Raw genomic sequence first — 19,186 nt, 5'->3', positions numbered from 1 at the left:
CAGAAGTGGCAAGAGAGAACAGAGAGAGAGACAAATATAGCTGTCTCCATCATGACCTACTACAACGTATGGTTTCTTTCAGCATTTTGGCCTTGTTAACAAAAATGTTATGGGACTTTATATGGCTGTCAGCATTTATCTCAGTTATCATGTTAATCACTAATCAGATTGTAGAATCGGTTCTTAAAATTTTGCACATGGTATTTTTTAAGTTGACTCAATTATCCTTCTCTCTCCCTCTCTCTGTAGCACTTTGTGATACAAGAATCGGATTATGACTACAATGACACGAGTTACGGTTTTGGTTCTGGCTTGGGCGATTTCGGCGCTGGATTTGAGGAGCCGTGTGACCGTGAGCTGCTGAGCCCCAGCGTGCAGCGTATCTTCATCCCGGTGGTGTACGGTTTCATCTTCACCCTAGGGATCACCGGGAATGGCCTGGTGGTGTTTGTACTGGGCTGCCAGCGGAAGGCCCGGCTCAGCCTAACGGACCGCTACCGGCTGCACCTCTCCGCCGCCGACTTGCTCTTCATGCTGGCGCTGCCCTTCTGGTCTGTGGACGCAGCGCTAGGGGACTGGCGCTTCGGAGCAGTCACTTGTGTGGGTGTGCACGTCATCTACACGGTGAACCTGTATGGCAGCGTGCTGATCCTGGCCTTCATCAGTCTGGACCGCTACCTGGCTGTGGTCAAAGCCACTGACACCAGCACCACACACATCCGGCAGCTGCTAGCTCACAGGTATGTGTACGCTGGCGCCTGGCTGCCTGCTGGTCTCCTCGCCATCCCAGACATGGTGTTCGCTCGGACCCAGGAGGCAGGAGAAGGGGAGATGGTGTGTGCAAGGCTCTATCCGCCAGAGAACGCCCCACTGTGGGTGTCCCTGTTTCAACTCCAGATGGTGCTGGTGGGGCTGGTGGTGCCGGGCCTGGTGCTACTGGTGTGTTACTGTGTGATCGTGTCCAGGCTGACCCGCGGCCCTCTGGGAGGACAGAGGCAGAAGAGGAGGGCGGTGCGGACCACTGTGGCTTTGGTTCTCTGTTTCTTTCTCTGCTGGCTGCCGTACTGCATTGGCATTGCAGTGGATGCTCTCCTCCGCTTGGAGCTGATCCCTCGGGGCTGTACGTTGGAGTCAGGCCTTGGGGTGTGGTTAGCGGTGTCTGAGCCAATGGCGTACGCCCATTGCTGCTTGAACCCGCTGCTCTATGCCTTCCTGGGAGTGGGTTTCAAGAGTTCTGCTCGCCGCGCCCTCACACTTACACGCATGTCCAGCCTGAAGATTCTCCCGCGTAGACAAACAGGCGCCATGACGTCCACAACGACAGAGTCAGAGTCATCTAGTAGTCTGCACTCCAGCTAACAAAGACAATAGGCTATAGCCTAATGATATGTGTGTGTGTGTGTGTGTGTGAGAGAGAGAGAGAGAGAGAGAGAGAGAGAGAGAGTAAGGAGAAGTCTGCTGGTCAGTTCTTCCTAATGTCTTGAGATTTTTTTGTAAATATATTTTGTTTTGCCACCATTCGCTGTTGTTATGGTATGTATGTATGTATGAATGTATGTATGTATGTATGTATGCTTTTTCAAAACTTCTAAACACGTTTGTAATAAAATGTACAAAAACATTATTAATCTTCACTTTGTTCTGTCATTGAGTGGTGTTACGGTGTGTGTGCATGTCAGAGAGAGAGAGATGAGATGTATCTTCACGCTCTTGAAAGTGAAACGGGTAAATACCCATGGTGCAGTTTACATTTGACATTTTAGTCATTTAGCAGACGCTCTTATCCAGAGCGACTTACAGTTAGTGAGTGCATACATTATTTTGATTTCTTTCTCATACTGGCCCCCCGTGGGAATCGAACCCACAACCCTGGCGTTGCAAGCGCCATGCTCTACCAACTGAGCTACACGAGACTACGTGGCTATCAGTATGGGGCTATCAGTTGGCCATTCAAGCGCACTTAAAACATCCTGCTGTGTGTGTGGGCAGGGGGACGGACATTAATTGTTTCTCCAGATGTTGTTATGGAAACTGTATACCCCCCACCCACACAGGTAAGGGGCTATTAGTTTTTCGCATGTGTGGTTTTTGGGCTATTTGTGTGTGTTTGTGAGATGATGGGTATGCCTCATATCACGTTATTATCATCATGGCATTGCTGCCCCCTTACCCACACACACACATTCACATTGAAAATGAAAATAGCCGATGTTTCAGACCATAGCCACGGGAAGTAGGGTTGCTGAGGGTGTTATAGCACCCGATGATAAATAAATAAATAAAAATCACAAAGAAATCGGTGCACTAGGCCTTTATTACTTCTGTATGAGCAGAGTGTAGCAAAATACTCGTCACCCCAAAACATCTTCTGGCGGCCATGTTTCAGACGTGTGACACTGGACCAGGTGTGTGTGATTCACAACAGACAAGGAGGAATTTGCATCTTAACAACAGACAAATATTCCTGTGTGTGTGTGTAAAGGGCAGCGGTTCCCAAACTAGGGGTCCCTAATATGAAAATGGGGTTGCGGGAGAATTTCCAAAATCCTAGTAAAAAGAAATATACAGGTATATACTGTATATATATATACACCACCAGTCAAATGTTTGGACACACCTACTCCTTCAAGGGTTTTTCTTTATTTTTACTATTTTTTACATTGTAGAATAATAGTGAAGACATCAAGACTATGAAATAACACATATGGAATCATGTAGTAACCAAAAAAGTGTTCAACAAATCAAAATATATGATATATTTGAGATTCTTCAAATACCCTCCCTTTGCCTTGAGGACAGCTTTGCACACTCTTGGCATTCTCTCAAACAATGTGTGGGGAGGCAGAGGCTCAAAAACTCACATCAATACCTTTGTCAGATAACATTGTGAAACTAAGAATTGATGCTATAGCTGGCAATCAGGAGGAAACTCTGACTGCACGACTCAAAATACCCACCACATGCTCTCCAAATGGACGTTAGCTGTGAGGCCCGAGATGCCCATGCATTGACTTTTGTTCGCTACATGTTGGGGGATGCTATTCACGAGGACATATTGTTCTGTCTCAGGGATGTTCAGTGTGCTGTGTGGCTATATTGACAAAAAACTGATTCCATGGGATCGAATGGTGGGCTTTTGCACAGATGGGGCTCCATCTATCACGGGACGGCAGGCAGGCCTCTGCACTCTAGTTATGTGTCTCCCTCTGCCATATGGACGGATTGTATGATACACCCACTGAGCTATAATGAATACACCGAGAGCTACTGGCAGCAAAAGAGCTACGTGCAGAACTCGGAGATTCGCAGCAGGTAACTTTGATTGTAAACTACATTGCGCACGCCTGTTCGCAAAACTATGTGGAGATATGGGATCAGAGCATAACAATGTTCTATTTCACACCGAAGCTTGGTGTTTTTTGAGTGGGAGTGTTGGAAATAGTTTTTGAATTGAGAGCGGAAATGTTGTCATTTGCAATGGATGTAAAAAACAGACTTTGTTGACTTTCTGTGTAATGAAAAGAAAATGTATATTCTTGCCTATGTAACAGACATATTCGGAAAACTGAACAAACTGAACGCAAGCATGCAGGGGCAATACAAAAAAATTATACAGATGAGTGACCAAATCAGCTAAATCCGTTTGACTGTGATCCTGGCTCAGGTGACATGCCGGTAAGTGAAATCTAATAGCTGATCGAGCTGTCACGTGACCGAATGCTGCAGACAACTCATTCACAGGTCACTATGGTGGAATATTGGTTCCTGACTCAAAGGGAATACTGTGCCGTCTCCCTCCGAGCATTAAAACTCATGGTCCTGTTTCAGTGCCCTCGTCTGCATTAAAAACCAATATCGATCCAGGTTGGTGGGGGGGGTCATGCCATGGATCATTTAGTTATTCGATTTTGAATTTTAGGACCCCTTTTTGGTTATAACAAATATATATAAAAGAATATTGTATAAAATATTGAATTTGGCCTTTACTACTATAGCCCATAGAAACACATTGAATAAGACATTCATAATTGGCAAAAAATACAGTCAAAAAAGAAATAATAAGGAAGTCCTATATCTAGGAGATATAAGGAAACTCAGGAAATATATATATTGTATATATCTATTTGTACACATATTTAACCCCTTTTTTTGGGTAGGCACAAAACTACCTCCATACTTCCGTTCATGTTTTTAAACCGGTACCAGTTACCTTCAGACGAGTCCCGTGACACTTGTGGGGGTCTTACAGCAAAACGAGTGGTCATATTAGTTTATAGGCCAAACCGTTCAGACGCTACAGACGTTTTCGTGAGAAGACCGATTCCAAAACCCTTCTATGGATTATATATGTCTATGGCCACAACACAACAAACTGTATATTTGGCACGTATGCTGCCCAAATTGCGGCCTTAACATTTTTAGGCAACCGGTAACTGCCAAAATAAAGGAAACACTTGAGTAAACGAGGGATACAAAGTTGATGTTATGGTGTGTGGGGTGCATTTTCCTGGTCCACTTGTAGAATCTTTGCCAAGGCGCATTGAAGCTGTTCTATCAGCTCGTGGTGGCCCAACACCTTTTTAAGACACTTTATGTTGGCGTTTTCTTTATTTGGGCAGTTACCTGTATGTACTTGTGATAAATGTCATCCACAAGTATTTATTATTTTAGAAACTATTGATCCTCTGTGGCTAAATTATGCTTTCTGGTGTATTTATTTTTTTACCTATTGGGCCCAGCCCGACTCACACAATTACCCAGTCACATTGGTTTATTATGCAGTTTATTTTTTATATTTTTTATGAATCAGCCGGTAAACCCCTGCATTAATCCGGCCCTGCCCATAATGTGAACGGGCAAAAATGGCAAGATCCTTCTCAAATTGAACAGTAATCTGTGCCGCTCGGTCATGTTGTCAACAAGGCAGCACGGTGAACCTTCCGGAAAATCACATGGCTACGTTTATTTCATTGGAATGACAGGTGTGTGCGCAGTGGTGTAGGCTGATTGGTGGTGGTGCATCCTATCATGCAGAAGTTATGTAGCCACCAAGCAATGGTGACAACAATGCCTGCCATGGTGGTTTCCCAGTTGCTTTGAGTGATCAAAATCATAGTTTAAGAACACTTTTAAAGCCTCAAAGGATATGATGATCCAACTCTCAAAACAAGTCCTTTTTGGCTAGCCATAGCAGTCAACTACACTGAACAAAAATATAAAAGCAACATGTAAAGTGTTGGTCCCATGTTTCATGAGCTGAAATAAAAAATCCCAGACATTTTCCATTGCACAAAAGCTTATTTCTCTCAAATTTTGTGCACAAGTTTGTTTACATCCCGGTTAGTGAGCATTTCTCCATCCACCTGACAGGTGTGGCATATCAAGAAGCTGATTAAACAGCATGATCATTACACAGGTGCACCTTGTGCTGGGGACAATAAAAGGCCACTCTAAAATGTGCAGTTTTGTCACACAACACAATGCCACAGAGGTCTGAAGTTTTCAGGGAGTGTGCAATTGGCATACTGACTGCAGGAATGTCCACCAGAACTGTTGCCAGAGAATTGAATGTTCATTGCGCTACCATAAGCCGCCTACAACGTCGTTTTGCAGAATTTTGCAGTACGTCTAACCGGCCTCACAATCGCAGACCATGTGTAACCACGGCAGGGCAGGACCTCCACATCCGGCTTCTTCACCTGAGGGATCGTCTGAAACCAGCCACCCGGACAGCTGATGAAACTGAGGAGTATTTCTATCTGTAATAAAGCCCTTTAGTGGGGAACAACTCATTCTGATTGGCTGGGCCTGGCTACCCAAGGCCCACCCATGGCTGCACCTCTGCCCAGTCATGTGAAATCCACAGAATAGGGCCTAATGAGTATATTTAAATTGACTGATTTCCTTACATTAACTGTAATTCAGTAAAATCTTTGAAATTGTTGCATGTTGCATTTATATTTTTGTTCAGTATAGCTAGCTAGATAGCTGATTAGCTTTCTAGCACATTCACTAATTTGCTTGTAAACAATTAACAAGCTAGTTAGCTACCACATATAACAGACTAAAAACCACTTGAGGGCAAATAAATCAGATTTGACCGTTAAGACACAAGTCGCATACTAGTAGCCAGGAATCAGATTTGTATCTGATTTCAAACCAAAGGTGGTTTGAAATGTGGCTTGAAGTATCCGATTCCATGTGCTTTTTGGCTGTTCAGACTGCAGGAAGTAAAACAGATTTGAATCAGATATGCAAAAACATTGGATATGGTCACTTCAAACTGCCAATGAGAACAAGGTGGTGGTCAACAGGTTTTTTATGACTACAGATGGATGAGTAGTAGCTATAGTGCCACGTTCAGATGCTAGTCGGAACTAGGAAACTCGGAATGTCCGACATGCTAATTGGTTGAACGCGTTACCTGTATAACTACAACCAGTTAGCAAGTTGGACATTTCTGAGTTTCCTAGTTCCGATTAGCACGTGAAAGCGCCATTCACAGAACCCCGAAGAAAGCAGATAATCATGAACAAGCAGATATAATGGCAGCTAGCTGGACGAATCATAACGTCTGTGGGATGAATCCCCACCCACTTGTTCGTGTTACAAAACATTGAACATGGATGTTTGTCACACGTACTCGAGACACAACCTCAAGGCAGAGGGATCCCGTTCAATAATCACTTTTGATGTATGTTAGGCTGCTATTACAGTTTGTTTATCGTTAGCAGTATGTGCTATGGATCCCACAGTAGCTCCAATGCAAAACGATACTGAGACAGAGTAAATTGCCTAACTCAGGTGGTTATGTCACTATCCTTCCAGACTGTCTGTAGCCTACTGCTTTCATAGTATTTTAAATATTAGTGTTACATCACTTTTAAAATGGTCTGTATCTAATGTGCATGTTAAAACAACTTTTGTTATAATGGTGGCTGGCAAAGTATGACATTGAGACTAGGTTACAAAACAAAATGTAGGCATTTATCTGTCTGTGTTAATTGAAACACAGTACAGCAGTGACGCTGTGTGGGGGAGCCAGTAACCGTGAGTACAGCACTTTTGCATCATGTGTCCCTGCGACCCTTGCTCTCGAGGACCCAAGGCATTCTGCCTTACAAGGGATCTCAGCTGCACCGTTTACCGGTGGGACCACGTGAACTACAATCCTGACGCTCTGTATTAACATTTACCAGTGGCGACCCATCATCCATCATTTTTCTGGGGGTGTTGCCTTTTTGCATGTTATTTTGGCATTAATACGTGTCACATATCAGTTTGCAAACAATGTAAAAAAATATAATTGAGTTAATAAAGCCACATACAAACATGTCCTCTTTTTTGCTTTCTTGAGCAAGGCAGCTCCAAAATGCAGGCATTTCAGCCTAGCTCAGTGCTTTCTGTGGTGGTGGGGCAGCCAACGGAAAATACAGAGCGTAGGAGTTAGTAATGTTTCTCAGTGTTCTGTCACTCATATGGAAACTACGTCACCGCAAAATCTACGGGGAGAGCTAAAAAATTCAAGCCCCTTGGATGCTGCCATAGATTTACATTAGAAGTGCCCATCCAAGAAGGCTCAAGGTCATTGGCCACAGATAAAATGACGTCAAATCACGTTATATCTACCGTAGCTTTGATTGGACTGATCATGTCAACATCATACTTTCAAAATCTTAGCTAGCAAGTTAGACAAGCAGTCATAATCATGACTCACATCGACCATCTACTGGTAAATCCTTTTCAATCCATGTCATATGAAGAGAAATTACAATGAGTGGTTTGGAAGGAATCAGTGGCTAACTGCAAGTGTTGCAAAGCAATCACTAGCCTGTTATTCACTGGAGTGGGTGTGTGGTCCAAATCTGGGTTTAAGGGTCTCTTTTCCAATCTTAAAAGGATAAACATTCACATGCAACACCATGGGCCAGAAAATGTTGAATACAGCACAAGTGAATGAGTTGTTTACATCTTTCTTTATTTAACCTCTTAAGGATCGGACCCTTTCTTTCAATTTTCGCCTAAAATGACATACCCAAATCTAACTGCCTGAAGCAAGGATATGCATATTATTTATACCATTTGAAAGGAAACCCTTTGAAGTTTGTGGAAATGCGAAATTAATGTAGGAGAATATAACACATTAGATCTGGTAAAAGATAATACAAACCAAAAAACATAATAATATTTTTTCATAATCTTTAAAATGCAAGAGAAAGGCCACAATATAATATTGCAGTTCAGGCGCAATTTAGATTTAGGCCACTAGATGGCAGCAGTGTGTGTACAAAGTTTAAGATTGATTCAGTGAAGAATTGCAGTACTGGACTAAAGTCTGCCCAAATGTCCCGAATTGGTCAATTGATACATTTTCAAGTACATAACTGTAGAGAACATACAAAAATGATATGGTAATACAAAATGTAAATTTACACACTCCCAGGAATGTCATACATGATGGATCATTAGCTTATACACCAACTTTCACACATCTAGATGGCCGGGCGGGGTGGGTGTGGAGCCAGAGACAGCAGGAGTTCAAACTGTAGAACCCAGTTCCTACATTTGAATATAAAAAATGATTTTATCAAACAAAACTGTGCTACATTTTATCTCTGGAACTCTTAGGATGACAAATCAGAGCAAGATTACTGAATGTAAGTACATTATTTACCTTCAGAGGTGAATGTATCAAACCAGTTGCCGTGATACGTTTTTTGTTGTTGTGCTGTAAATTGGACAGTGCACCCGTACAGAACGTACAAAAACGTACAGGCGGGAAAGTGGCATCCATTTGCTATTGGAGCGCATATTGATGACATGTCTTTTTCTCTTGCCCCTGATCCTGTCCAATTCTAAATTGAAACTAATTTGAAACTAGTTTTGATTTCTAAGACATTCTAAGGTTTGTATCATTCACAACTAAAGTTGTCAAATAACTCAAAATCTAGTTTATAGGACCTGTTTCAAATGATCACTTTTACGCTCAACATAGCCACTTCATATGCACACTCTTGCTCCGGAATGAGAAAAATATCCTTTCTATTTTATTCAGCTAACTTCCATTACATTGAACAAAAATATAAACGCAACATGTAAAGTGTTAGTCCCATGTTTCATGAAAGGAAATAAAAGATCCCAGAAATGTTACATATGCACAAAAAGCATATTTCTCTCAAAAGTATTGCACACATTTGTTTCCATCCCTGTTAGTGAGCATTTCTCCTTTGCCAAGATAACCTGACAGGTGTGGCATATCAAGAAGCTGATTAAACAGCATGATCATTACACAGGTGCACCTTGTGCTGGGGACAATAAAAGGCCTCTCTAAAATGTGCAGTTTTGTCACACAACACAATGCCACAGTTTTAAGGGAGCGAGAAATATGCATGTTGACTGCAGGAACATCCACCAGAGCTGTTGCCAGATAATTTAATGTTCATTTCTCCACGATAAGACGCCTTCAAAATCGTTTTAGAGAATTTGTCAGTACATCCAACCAACCTCACAACCGCAGACCACGTGTAACCACGCCAGCCCAGGACCTTCACATCCGGCTTCTTTACCTGCAGGATCATCTGAGACCAGCCACCCGGACCACTGTTTAAACTGTGGGTTTGCACAACCAAATATTTCTGCACAAACTGCCAGAAACTGTCTCAGGGAAGCTCATCTGTGTGCTTATCGTCCTCACCATGTCACGACTTCCTCCGAAGCTGCCACCTCTCCTTGTTCGGGCAGGCTTCGGCGTCCGTCTTCACCGGCCTTCTAGCCACTGCCGCTCCTCATCTCATCATTCCATTTGTTTTGTCTTGTTTATTACACACACCTGGTTCATATCCCCTCATCAGTACCTGTATAAGTGTTCCCTCTGCCCCTTGTCTTTGTGTGTGATTGTTTATTGTGGAGTATAGTGAAGCTCGGTGGAGCTCCGTGTATTTTGTATTTCCGGGATATTTCCCTGTGTGCCTTGCATTTTCCAGTGTGCCTGTTTTGCGCACTAGAGTGTTTTTGACGCATTTCTGCGTTACTCTGTATTTGCGGAATAAAGCCTGTTATTCTGTGATTTACCCTCCTGCGCCTGACTCCTTCGACATTACCTCATCACAGAATCACACGCCAGACATGGAGTCAGCAGGAGAGGAGCACATGCCTGGAGTCGTGGCACGGGTCCGGGAGCATTCGACGATGGAAGCTCTACGGACAATTCGTTCGACCTCATGGCTTTTGCTCTGACATGCACTGTCAATTGTGGAACCTTACATAGACGGGTGTGTGCCTTTCCAAATCATGTCCAATCAATTGAATTTACCACAGGTGGACTCCAATCAAGTTGTAGAAACATCTCAAGGATAATCAATGGAAACAGGATTTCGAGGCTCATAGCAAAGGGTCTGAATACTTATGTCAATAAGGTATTTCTGTTATTTTGTTAAACTAAATTTGCAAATATTTCTATAAACCTGTATTCGCTTTGTCATTATGGGTTATTGTGTGTAGATTGCTGAGGATATTTTATTTATTTAATCCATTTTAGAATAAAGCTGTAATGTAACAAAATGTGGAAAAAGTCAAGGGATCTGAGTACTTTCCGAAGGCACTGTATATATATATTTTTTGTTGCATGTTATTTTGGCATTAAAACGTGTCATATATCAGTTTGCAAACAATGTAAAAAAAATTATCTTTGAGTTAATAAAGCCACATACAAACATGGTCTCTTTAAGACAGTTCCAAAATGCAGGTGTTTCAGCCTAGCTCAGTGCTTTCTGTGGTGGTGGGGCAGCCAGCGGAAAATACGGAGCGTAGGGGTTGGTAATGTTCTCTAGTTGTGCCGTGATTGGCTCAGTGTCCTGTCACTCATGGGGACACTACGCTCGAAGATTCAAGGCCCTTGGGTGTTGCCATAAAGTTACATTAGAAGTGCCCATCCAAGAAGTCTCAAGGTCATTGGCCACAGATACAATTATGTCAAATCATGTTATATCTACCATAGCTTTGATTGGACTGATCATGTCAACGTCATACCTTCAAAATCTTAGCTAGCAAGCCAGACAAGCAGTCATCATCATGAATGAAGTTGACAATCTACTGGCAAATCCTTTGCAATCCTTGTCATATGAAGAGAAATTATAGATAAAATGTATCGGTGCTCATCGGCCATTGGACATAAACATTGGAAGTTGGAAATCGCAAATTCAACAATGAGTGGTTTGCAAAGGAATCAGTGGCTAACTGCAATCTTTGCAAAGCAATCACCAACCGGCTATTCAGTGGAGTGGGTGTGTGGTCCAAGTCTGGGTTTAAGGGTCTCTTTTCCAAGCTTAAAAGGATCAACATTCACATGCAGCATCATGGTTCCGAAAAGGTTGAATACAGCACGAGTGAATTAGTTGTTTACATATTTGTTAATTTACCGTAAAACTGTTTTTATTCAGTGTGGACTGGCTCCCTGTTTGAAAGGGGAAAATGTTTTGACGCACCGCCGGTGAGCACCGGAGTTATTATGTCTGCTCGAGGACAGGGAATAAGACAGCTGGCCATTTCAACACAGGGCAAAACGCAGGACAGAGGAGGGGGTTGATTTGGATCAAATTAGTTAGGTAAAAGAGGTGTGTTATGCATTGTAGTGAGTTTTCTATAGTGTCAAATGCTCAACAACAAAGGCTAAGATAATGTTGGCACAAGCATGTAAAAACAATAACGGAGCTATAATGGTTTGTTTAGGCTATTATTAGCCTGAAAGGTTGAATACATTGGCCATGCTGTCAATCCAGCATGACTTCTGCCGCGTTAAAAACAACTGGAAACTTGGAATCGGGAAATCTCAGACTTCAATGAGTTCAAGACAACTGGGAACTCGGAAAAGAACGAGCTCCGACTGGGAAAATAAGTTTTGAACGGCCATCCAACTCGGAATTCCAAGTCAGGAACTAGGGCCTCTTTCTAGAGCTCCAACCCTAAAACCACTGACGTCATGATACAACCTTGTTCTTTTCAGAGTACCCAGTTGTCGTGAAAGCACCATAAATCCAGAGAATGCCAGACTTTGATGACAAAGTTTGATGTCAAAATTTGCCCACAAGAAGGACCGCTGTACCATCTTCCTATTCAAGTGAGCACAGCACAACAAGGTGAGTCCAAAAATGTCTTGTATGCTGCTGCATATAGGATGTAATATGCCAGGGAGATATGTATACTGGAGCTAAGAAAGTAATACTAAGTGTATGTTGTGTAGTAAGCTGTTAGTAGCCCATATGCCTCACCCTAATAATTTGGTCCCTTTCCGCCTCATAACATAGCCTACTGTTCTGACTTGGTGGTGCACATGTCGCCAATAGCCTGTTTTAGAGAAAAATTATCATTGAATATTGTAAGAGCTTTCATTGTCTGCTTATATGCCCCCTTTATTTATCCTACGGTTAAATAAAGGCCAATGTTCTGAATTCTGTCGCTGTACATTTCAAAAGTGCTGAACAAAAAGTTATGTTGGCTACGTCCGTCCTACCTCGCTCATGAATGTCTTAATCGAAATTACGGATTGCCTCTTATCTGCTCGTCGTCCCCTTATGCCATAGTTTGTACATCTCAATTGTCAGTAGAAACCACATTTGTTTAATCAAGTCAGCCATATCAGCTACAGTACCAGTCAAAAGTTTGGACACACCTACTCATTCCAGGGTTTTTCTATATTATTTTTTACTATTTTCTACATTGCAGAATAATAGTGAAGACATCAAAACTATGAAATAACACATATGGAATCATGTAGTAACCCAAAAAAGTTTTCAACAAATGAAAATATATTTGAGATTTGAGATTCTTCAAATAGCCACCCTTTGCACTGATGACAGCTTTGCACACTCTAGGCATTCTCTCAACCAGCTTCATGAGGTAGTCACCTGGAATGCATTTCAATTAACAGGTGTGCCTTCATAAAAGTTAATTTGTGGAATGGGGGGGGGGGCAAGAACAGCTCAAATAAGCAAAAAGGAACGACAGTCCATCATTACTTTAAGACATGAAAGTCAGTCAATACTGAACAGTCGCAAAAACCATCAAGTGCTATGATGAAACTGGCTCTCATGAGGACCACCACAGGAATGGAAGACCCAGAGTTACCTCTGCTGCAGAGGATAAGTTCATTAGAGTTACCAGCCTCAGAAATTGCAGCCCAAATAAATGCTTCACAGAGTTCAAGGAACAGACACATCTCAACATCAACTGTTCAGAGGGGACTGTGTGAATCAGGCCTTCATGGTCGAATTGCTGCAAAGAAACCATTAATAAAGGACACCAATAATAATAAGAGACCTGCTTTGGCCAAGAAACATGAGCAATGGACATTAGACCGGTGGAAATTTGTCCTTTGGTCTGGAGTCCAAATTGGAGATTTTTGGTTCCAACAGCAGTGGCTTTGTGAGACGTGGTGTGGCTGAACGGATGATTTCACACCGTAAAGCATGGAGTTGCAGGTGTTATGGTGTGGGGGTGCTTTGCTGGTGACACTGTCTGTGATTTATTTAGAATTCAAGGCATACTTAACCAGCATGGCTACCACAGCATTCTAAAGCGATACGCCATCCCATCTGTTTTGGGCTTATTGGGACTATCATTTGTTTTTCAACAGGACAATGAGCCAACACACCTACAGGCTGTTTAAGGGCTATTTTACCAAGAAGGAGAGTGATGGAGTGCTGCATCAGATGACCTGGCCTCCACAATCCCATGACCCCAACCCAATTGAGATGGTTTGGGATGAGTCGGACCCCAGAGTGAAGGAAAAGCAGCTAACAAGTGCTCAGCATATGTGGGAACTCCTTCAAGACTGTTGGAAAAGCATTACAGGTGAAGCTGGTTGAGAGAATGTCAAGAGTGTGCAAAGCTGTCATCAAGGCATCATAATTGTCCAAGATGGCGTAGTAGTGCGGTCGTGTTGTTTGTTGTGTGTCCGTGTAAATAGCCAGTTTTTGTATTTTTTTGTATTTTTCGTACATATTTCCCTATCACACTTTTCATCCTTCTACTAAATATACTTTCCTGCAACCCGCCTCACTCAATGTGGAACGGATTATATTATTTACTCACCTTTATCTAGAATCTCCAGTTGAAACTAGCTAGCCAGCTAACTAGCTACTTGCTATTAGCCACCGTTAGTGGTTTTCACCCAGAACATCGGATTTTCTGCCGGAATAACTGAATCACTGGACCCTAACACCGGATCGCAACTATCTAGCCGCAACCGAATGGATGTTGCTGTAGGCTAATTACCACTGCCCCCGAAGTAAGCACCAGCTAGCCTCGAGCCAGGCCCATATCCCAGCTATCTAACTCTTTGTCTACCGGACGGGAGTAGCCAGCTAACTAGCTACTTGCTATTAGCCACCAATAGCGGTTTTTCACCATTGTCCGTGGCCTGCACTACCTACCAGCCAGCTCTAGCCTGGACTATTATCGGCCAGTCTGCACTGTCTGCACAGCGCGTTATCGACCCAAAACATATCGGATTTTCTGCCGGAATCACTAAATCACTGGATCTTTAACACCGGATCATTGCATCTAGCTAGCTGCAACCAAATGGATGTTGTTGTTGGCTAATCAGCCTTGAGCTAGTCTCGAGTCAGGCACATCTCCTGGCTATCTACCTCTCTGTCAACCGGACGGGACCTCCTAGAGTCAACACGGAGCCCCGCCGATCCATCATGACTGGTCTGCCGACGTAATCGTCTGTGGTTTCAACAGGCTTCCCGTTGCGACGACCACGAAGATCCATCTGCTAGCCCCGGCCCGCTAGCACACGCAAACAACAGCCGTGCTTCCTGTTCGCTGTGCTGTAGCACCAATTCAAACTGCTCCAGCAGGTATACAGTGGGGAAAAAAAGTATTTAGTCAGCCACCAACTGTGCAAGTTCTCCCACTTAAAAAGATGAGAGAGGCATGTAATTTTCATCATAGGTACATGTCAACTATGACAGACAAATTGAGGGAAAAAAATCCAGAAAATCACATTGTAGGATTTTTTATGAATTTATTTGCAAATTATGGTGGAAAATAAGTATTTGGTCACCTACAAACAAGCAAGATTTCTGGCTCTCACAGACCTGTAACTTCTTCTTTAAGAGGCTCCTCTGTCCTCCACTCGTTACCTGTATTAATGGCACCTGTTTGAACTTGTTATCAGTATAAAAGACACCTGTCCACAACCTCAAACAGTCACACTCCAAACTCCACTATGGCCAAGACCAAAGAGCTGTCAAAGGACACCAGAAACAAAATTGTAGACCTGGACCAGGCTGGGAAGACTGAATCTGCAATAGGTAAGCAGCTTGGTTTGAAGAAATCAACTGTGGGAGCAATTATTAGGAAATGGAAGACATACAAGACCACTGATAATCTCACTCGATCTGGGGCTCCACGCAAGATCTCACCTCGTGGGGTCAAAATGATCACAAGAACGGTGAGCAAAAATCCCAGAACCACACGGGGGGACCTAGTGAATGACCTGCAGAGAGCTGGGACCAAAGTAACAAAGCCTACCATCAGTAACACACTACGCCGCCAGGGACTCAAATCCTGCAGTGCCAGACGTGTCCCCCTGCTTAAGCCAGTACATGTCCAGGCCCGTCTGAAGTTTGCTAGAGTGCATTTGGATGATCCAGAAGAGGATTGGGAGAATGTCATATGGTCAGATGAAACCAAAATATAACTTTTTGGTAAAAACTCAACTCGTCGTGTTTGGAGGACAAAGAATGCTGAGTTGCATCCAAAGAACACCATACCTACTGTGAAGCATGGGGGTGGAAACATCATGCTTTGGGGCTGTTTTTCTGCAAAGAGACCAGGACGACTGATCCGTGTAAAGGAAAGAATGAATGGGGCCATGTATCGTGAGATTTTGAGTGAAAACCTCCTTCCATCAGCAAGGGCATTGAAGATGAAACGTGGCTGGGTCTTTCAGCATGACCATGATCCCAAACACACTGCCCGGGCAACGAAGGAGTGGCTTCGTAAGAAGCATTTCAAGGTCCTGGAGTGGCCTAGCCAGTCTCCAGATCTCAACCCCATAGAAAATCTTTGGAGGGAGTTGAAAGTCTGTGTTGCCCAGCGACAGCACCAAAACATCACTGCTCTAGAGGAGATCTGCATGGAGGAATGGGCCAAAATACCAGCAACAGTGTGTGAAAACCTTGTGAAGACTTACAGAAAACGTTTGACCGGTGTCATTGCCAACAAAGGGTATATAACAAAGTATTGAGAAACTTTTGTTATTGACCAAATACTTATTTTCCACCATAATTTGCAAATAAATTCATTAAAAATCCTACAATGTGATTTTCTGGATTTTTTTTCCTCATTTTGTCTGTCATAGTTGACGTGTACCTATGATGAAAATTACAGGCCTCTCTCATCTTTTTAAGTGGGAGAACTTGCACAATTGGTGGCTGACTAAATACTATTTTCCCCCACTGTATCTCACATCCCCAAAGCCAACACCTCCTTTGGCCGCCATTCCTTCCAGTTCTCTACTGCCAATGACTGAACAGCAAAAATCTCTGAAGCTGGAGACTCTTATCTCCCTCACTAACTTTAAGCATCAGTTGTCAGAGCACCTTACCTATCGCTGCACCTGTACACAGCCCTTCTGAAATTAGCCCACTCAACTACCTCATCCCCATATTGTTATTTATTTTTCTAATTTGAACCCCAGTTTTATTTTTATTTTATTTCACCTTTATTTAACCAGGTAAACCAGTTGAGAACAAGTTCTCATTTACAACTGCGACCTGGCCAAGATAAAGCATAGCAGTGCGATAAAAACAAACACAGAGTTACATATGGGGTAAAACAAAACAAAGTCAAAAATACAACAGAAATACATATAATATACAGTGTGCAAATTTAGCAAGTTATGGAGGTAGGCAATAAAATAGGCTATAGTGCAAAATAATTACAATTAGTATTAACACTGGAATGATAGATGTGCAAGAGATGATGTGCAAATAGAGATACTGGGGTACAAATGAGCAAAATAGATAACAACATAGGGATGAGGTAGTTGGGCGGGCTAATTTCAGATGGGCTGTGTACAGGTGCAGTGATCGGTAAGGTGCTCTGACAACTGATGCTTAAAGTTAGTGAGGGAGATAAGTTTGTCCAGTTTCAGAGATTTTTGCAATTTGTTCCAGTCATTGGCAGCAGAGAACTGGAAGGAATTGCGGCCAAAGGAGGTGTTGGCTTTGGGGATGACCAGTGTTATATACCCGCTGGAGCGCAGACTACGGGTGGGTGTTGCTATGGTGACCAATGAGCTAAGATAAGGCGGGGATTTGCCTAGCAGTGATTTATAGATGGCCTGGAGCCAGTGGGTTTGGCGACGAATATGTAGTGAGGACCAGCCAACAAGAGCGTACAGGTCACAGTGGTGGGTATTATATGGGGCTTTGGAGACAAAACGGATGGCACTGTGATAGACTACATCCAATTTGCTGAGTAGAGTGTTGGAGGCTATTTTGTAAATGACATCGCGAAGTCAAGGATCGGTAGGATAGTCAGTTTTACGAGGGCATGTTTGGCAGCATGAGTGAAGGAGGCTTTGTTGCGAAATAGGAAACCGATTCTAGATTTAACTTTGGATTGGAGATTCTTAATGTGAGTCTGGAAGGAGAGTTTACAGTCTAACCAGACACCTAGGTATTTGTAGTTGTCCACATACTCTAGGTCAGACCCGTCGAGAGTAGTGATTCTAGTCGGGTGGGCGGGTGCAAGCAGCGTTCGGTTGAAGAGCATGCATTTAGTTTTACTAGTGTTTAAGAGCAGTTGGAGGCTACTGAAGGAGTGTTGTATGGAATTGAAGCTCGTTTGGAGGTTTGTTAACACAGTGTCCAATGAAGGGCCAGATGTATACAAAATGGTGTCGTCTGCGTAGAGGTGGATCTGAGAGTCACCAGCAGCAAGAGCGACGTCATTGATATACACAGAGAAAAGAGTCGGCCCAAGAATTGAACCCTGTGGCACCCCCATAGAGACTGCCATAGTTCCAGACAACAGGCCCTCCGATTTGACACATTGAACTCTATCTGAGAAGTAGTTGGTGAACCAGGCGAGGCAGTCATTTGAGAAAGTATCTCTATTTGCACATAATCTCTTGCACATCTATCATTCCAGTGTTAATACCAATTGTAATTATTTTGCACTATGGCCTATTTATTGCCTTACCTCCATAACCTGCTACATTTGCACACACTGTATATATATTTTCTGGCTATTTTTTAAGGCTATTTTCTTGTAATTGTGTCATTATTATGTACCAGAGGTTAAGACTACAAACCATTGTAGTTGGACTATTTGTGGGACTTATTGTCTTTTCAAAAGGCATCGGTTCCATGGTACTGACTAAAATCTGTATTTATGAGTGTAATTCAACTGATGCTTGAGCGGATAATACAAAGTATTTGGTTTGGTGTTACTTGTAGCCTACGTAGAAAGGATAGCTACATCTGCTATATTCTGATAATGGAGGAGTGTTGTTTTAAGATGAGCTGTGACTATAATCTTAGTTGATGGCAGGGGAAATAGGATATAGTTTACGACGCATGGAGAAGTGAATGTCTTATGTTCATGAAAAGTGAAGCAAGAGAACTTAGAGAATAATAGGAATATTAAACAAACGCTAGGGATAACGTAGCTTTGTTAGAAGTATTATTGTCATACTATCGTAATAGATAAACTGAACCAAACATGAAGTTACTACGGCAATTTAGGATGGTTAATGTTGTTACGTTCGTTTTTAAACCCTATGATAGAGGTAAATGCAGAACGCTGTTTGAAAATGTGTTATTTGGTCTGCTAGTAATTTTTTTTAGAATTTCCATGTTTTGTCTGCGGGTGTTATCAACTGGATCTCGCTGAAACGTGAGAAAGCTGTAAGGGACATTATGGGTTAAATTAGGAGTACAGGGATCTGTGGTTGCTGTGGAGAAGGAAGTCATTGGGGGTTGAATGTTATTGGTGTGAAATGGCTAGCTAGTTAGCGGTGAGAGCTAGTGGGGTTTCATTTGATGATGTCACTTGCTCTATGAACTGGAAGTAGTTGCTTTGCAAGGATCGCGGATTTTGTGGAGTGACTGGTAATGGTGTTTCGATGGTAAATGTTGTCGATATGTGTAGAGGGTTCCTGGTTCGAGCC

The 19,186-nt window shown here is 42.7% G+C and overlaps 1 protein-coding gene across 1 annotated transcript; it reads left to right on the top strand.

Moving 5' to 3' along the window:
- LOC121581559 (C-X-C chemokine receptor type 4-like) lies at positions 1-1,532 on the top strand. The gene is made up of 2 exons (XM_041897058.2): positions 1-66; positions 250-1,532. Exons 1-2 carry the CDS (start codon positions 52-54, stop codon positions 1,357-1,359), a joined length of 1,125 nt encoding a protein of 374 aa, XP_041752992.1. The 5' UTR covers positions 1-51; the 3' UTR covers positions 1,360-1,532.
- The last annotated feature ends 17,654 nt before the right edge of the window (positions 1,533-19,186 follow it).

This window comes from Coregonus clupeaformis, chromosome 14 (assembly GCF_020615455.1).
Source record: "Coregonus clupeaformis isolate EN_2021a chromosome 14, ASM2061545v1, whole genome shotgun sequence".
NCBI lineage: Eukaryota > Metazoa > Chordata > Actinopteri > Salmoniformes > Salmonidae > Coregonus > Coregonus clupeaformis.
This window is presented reverse-complemented; position numbering and strand designations above follow the sequence as displayed.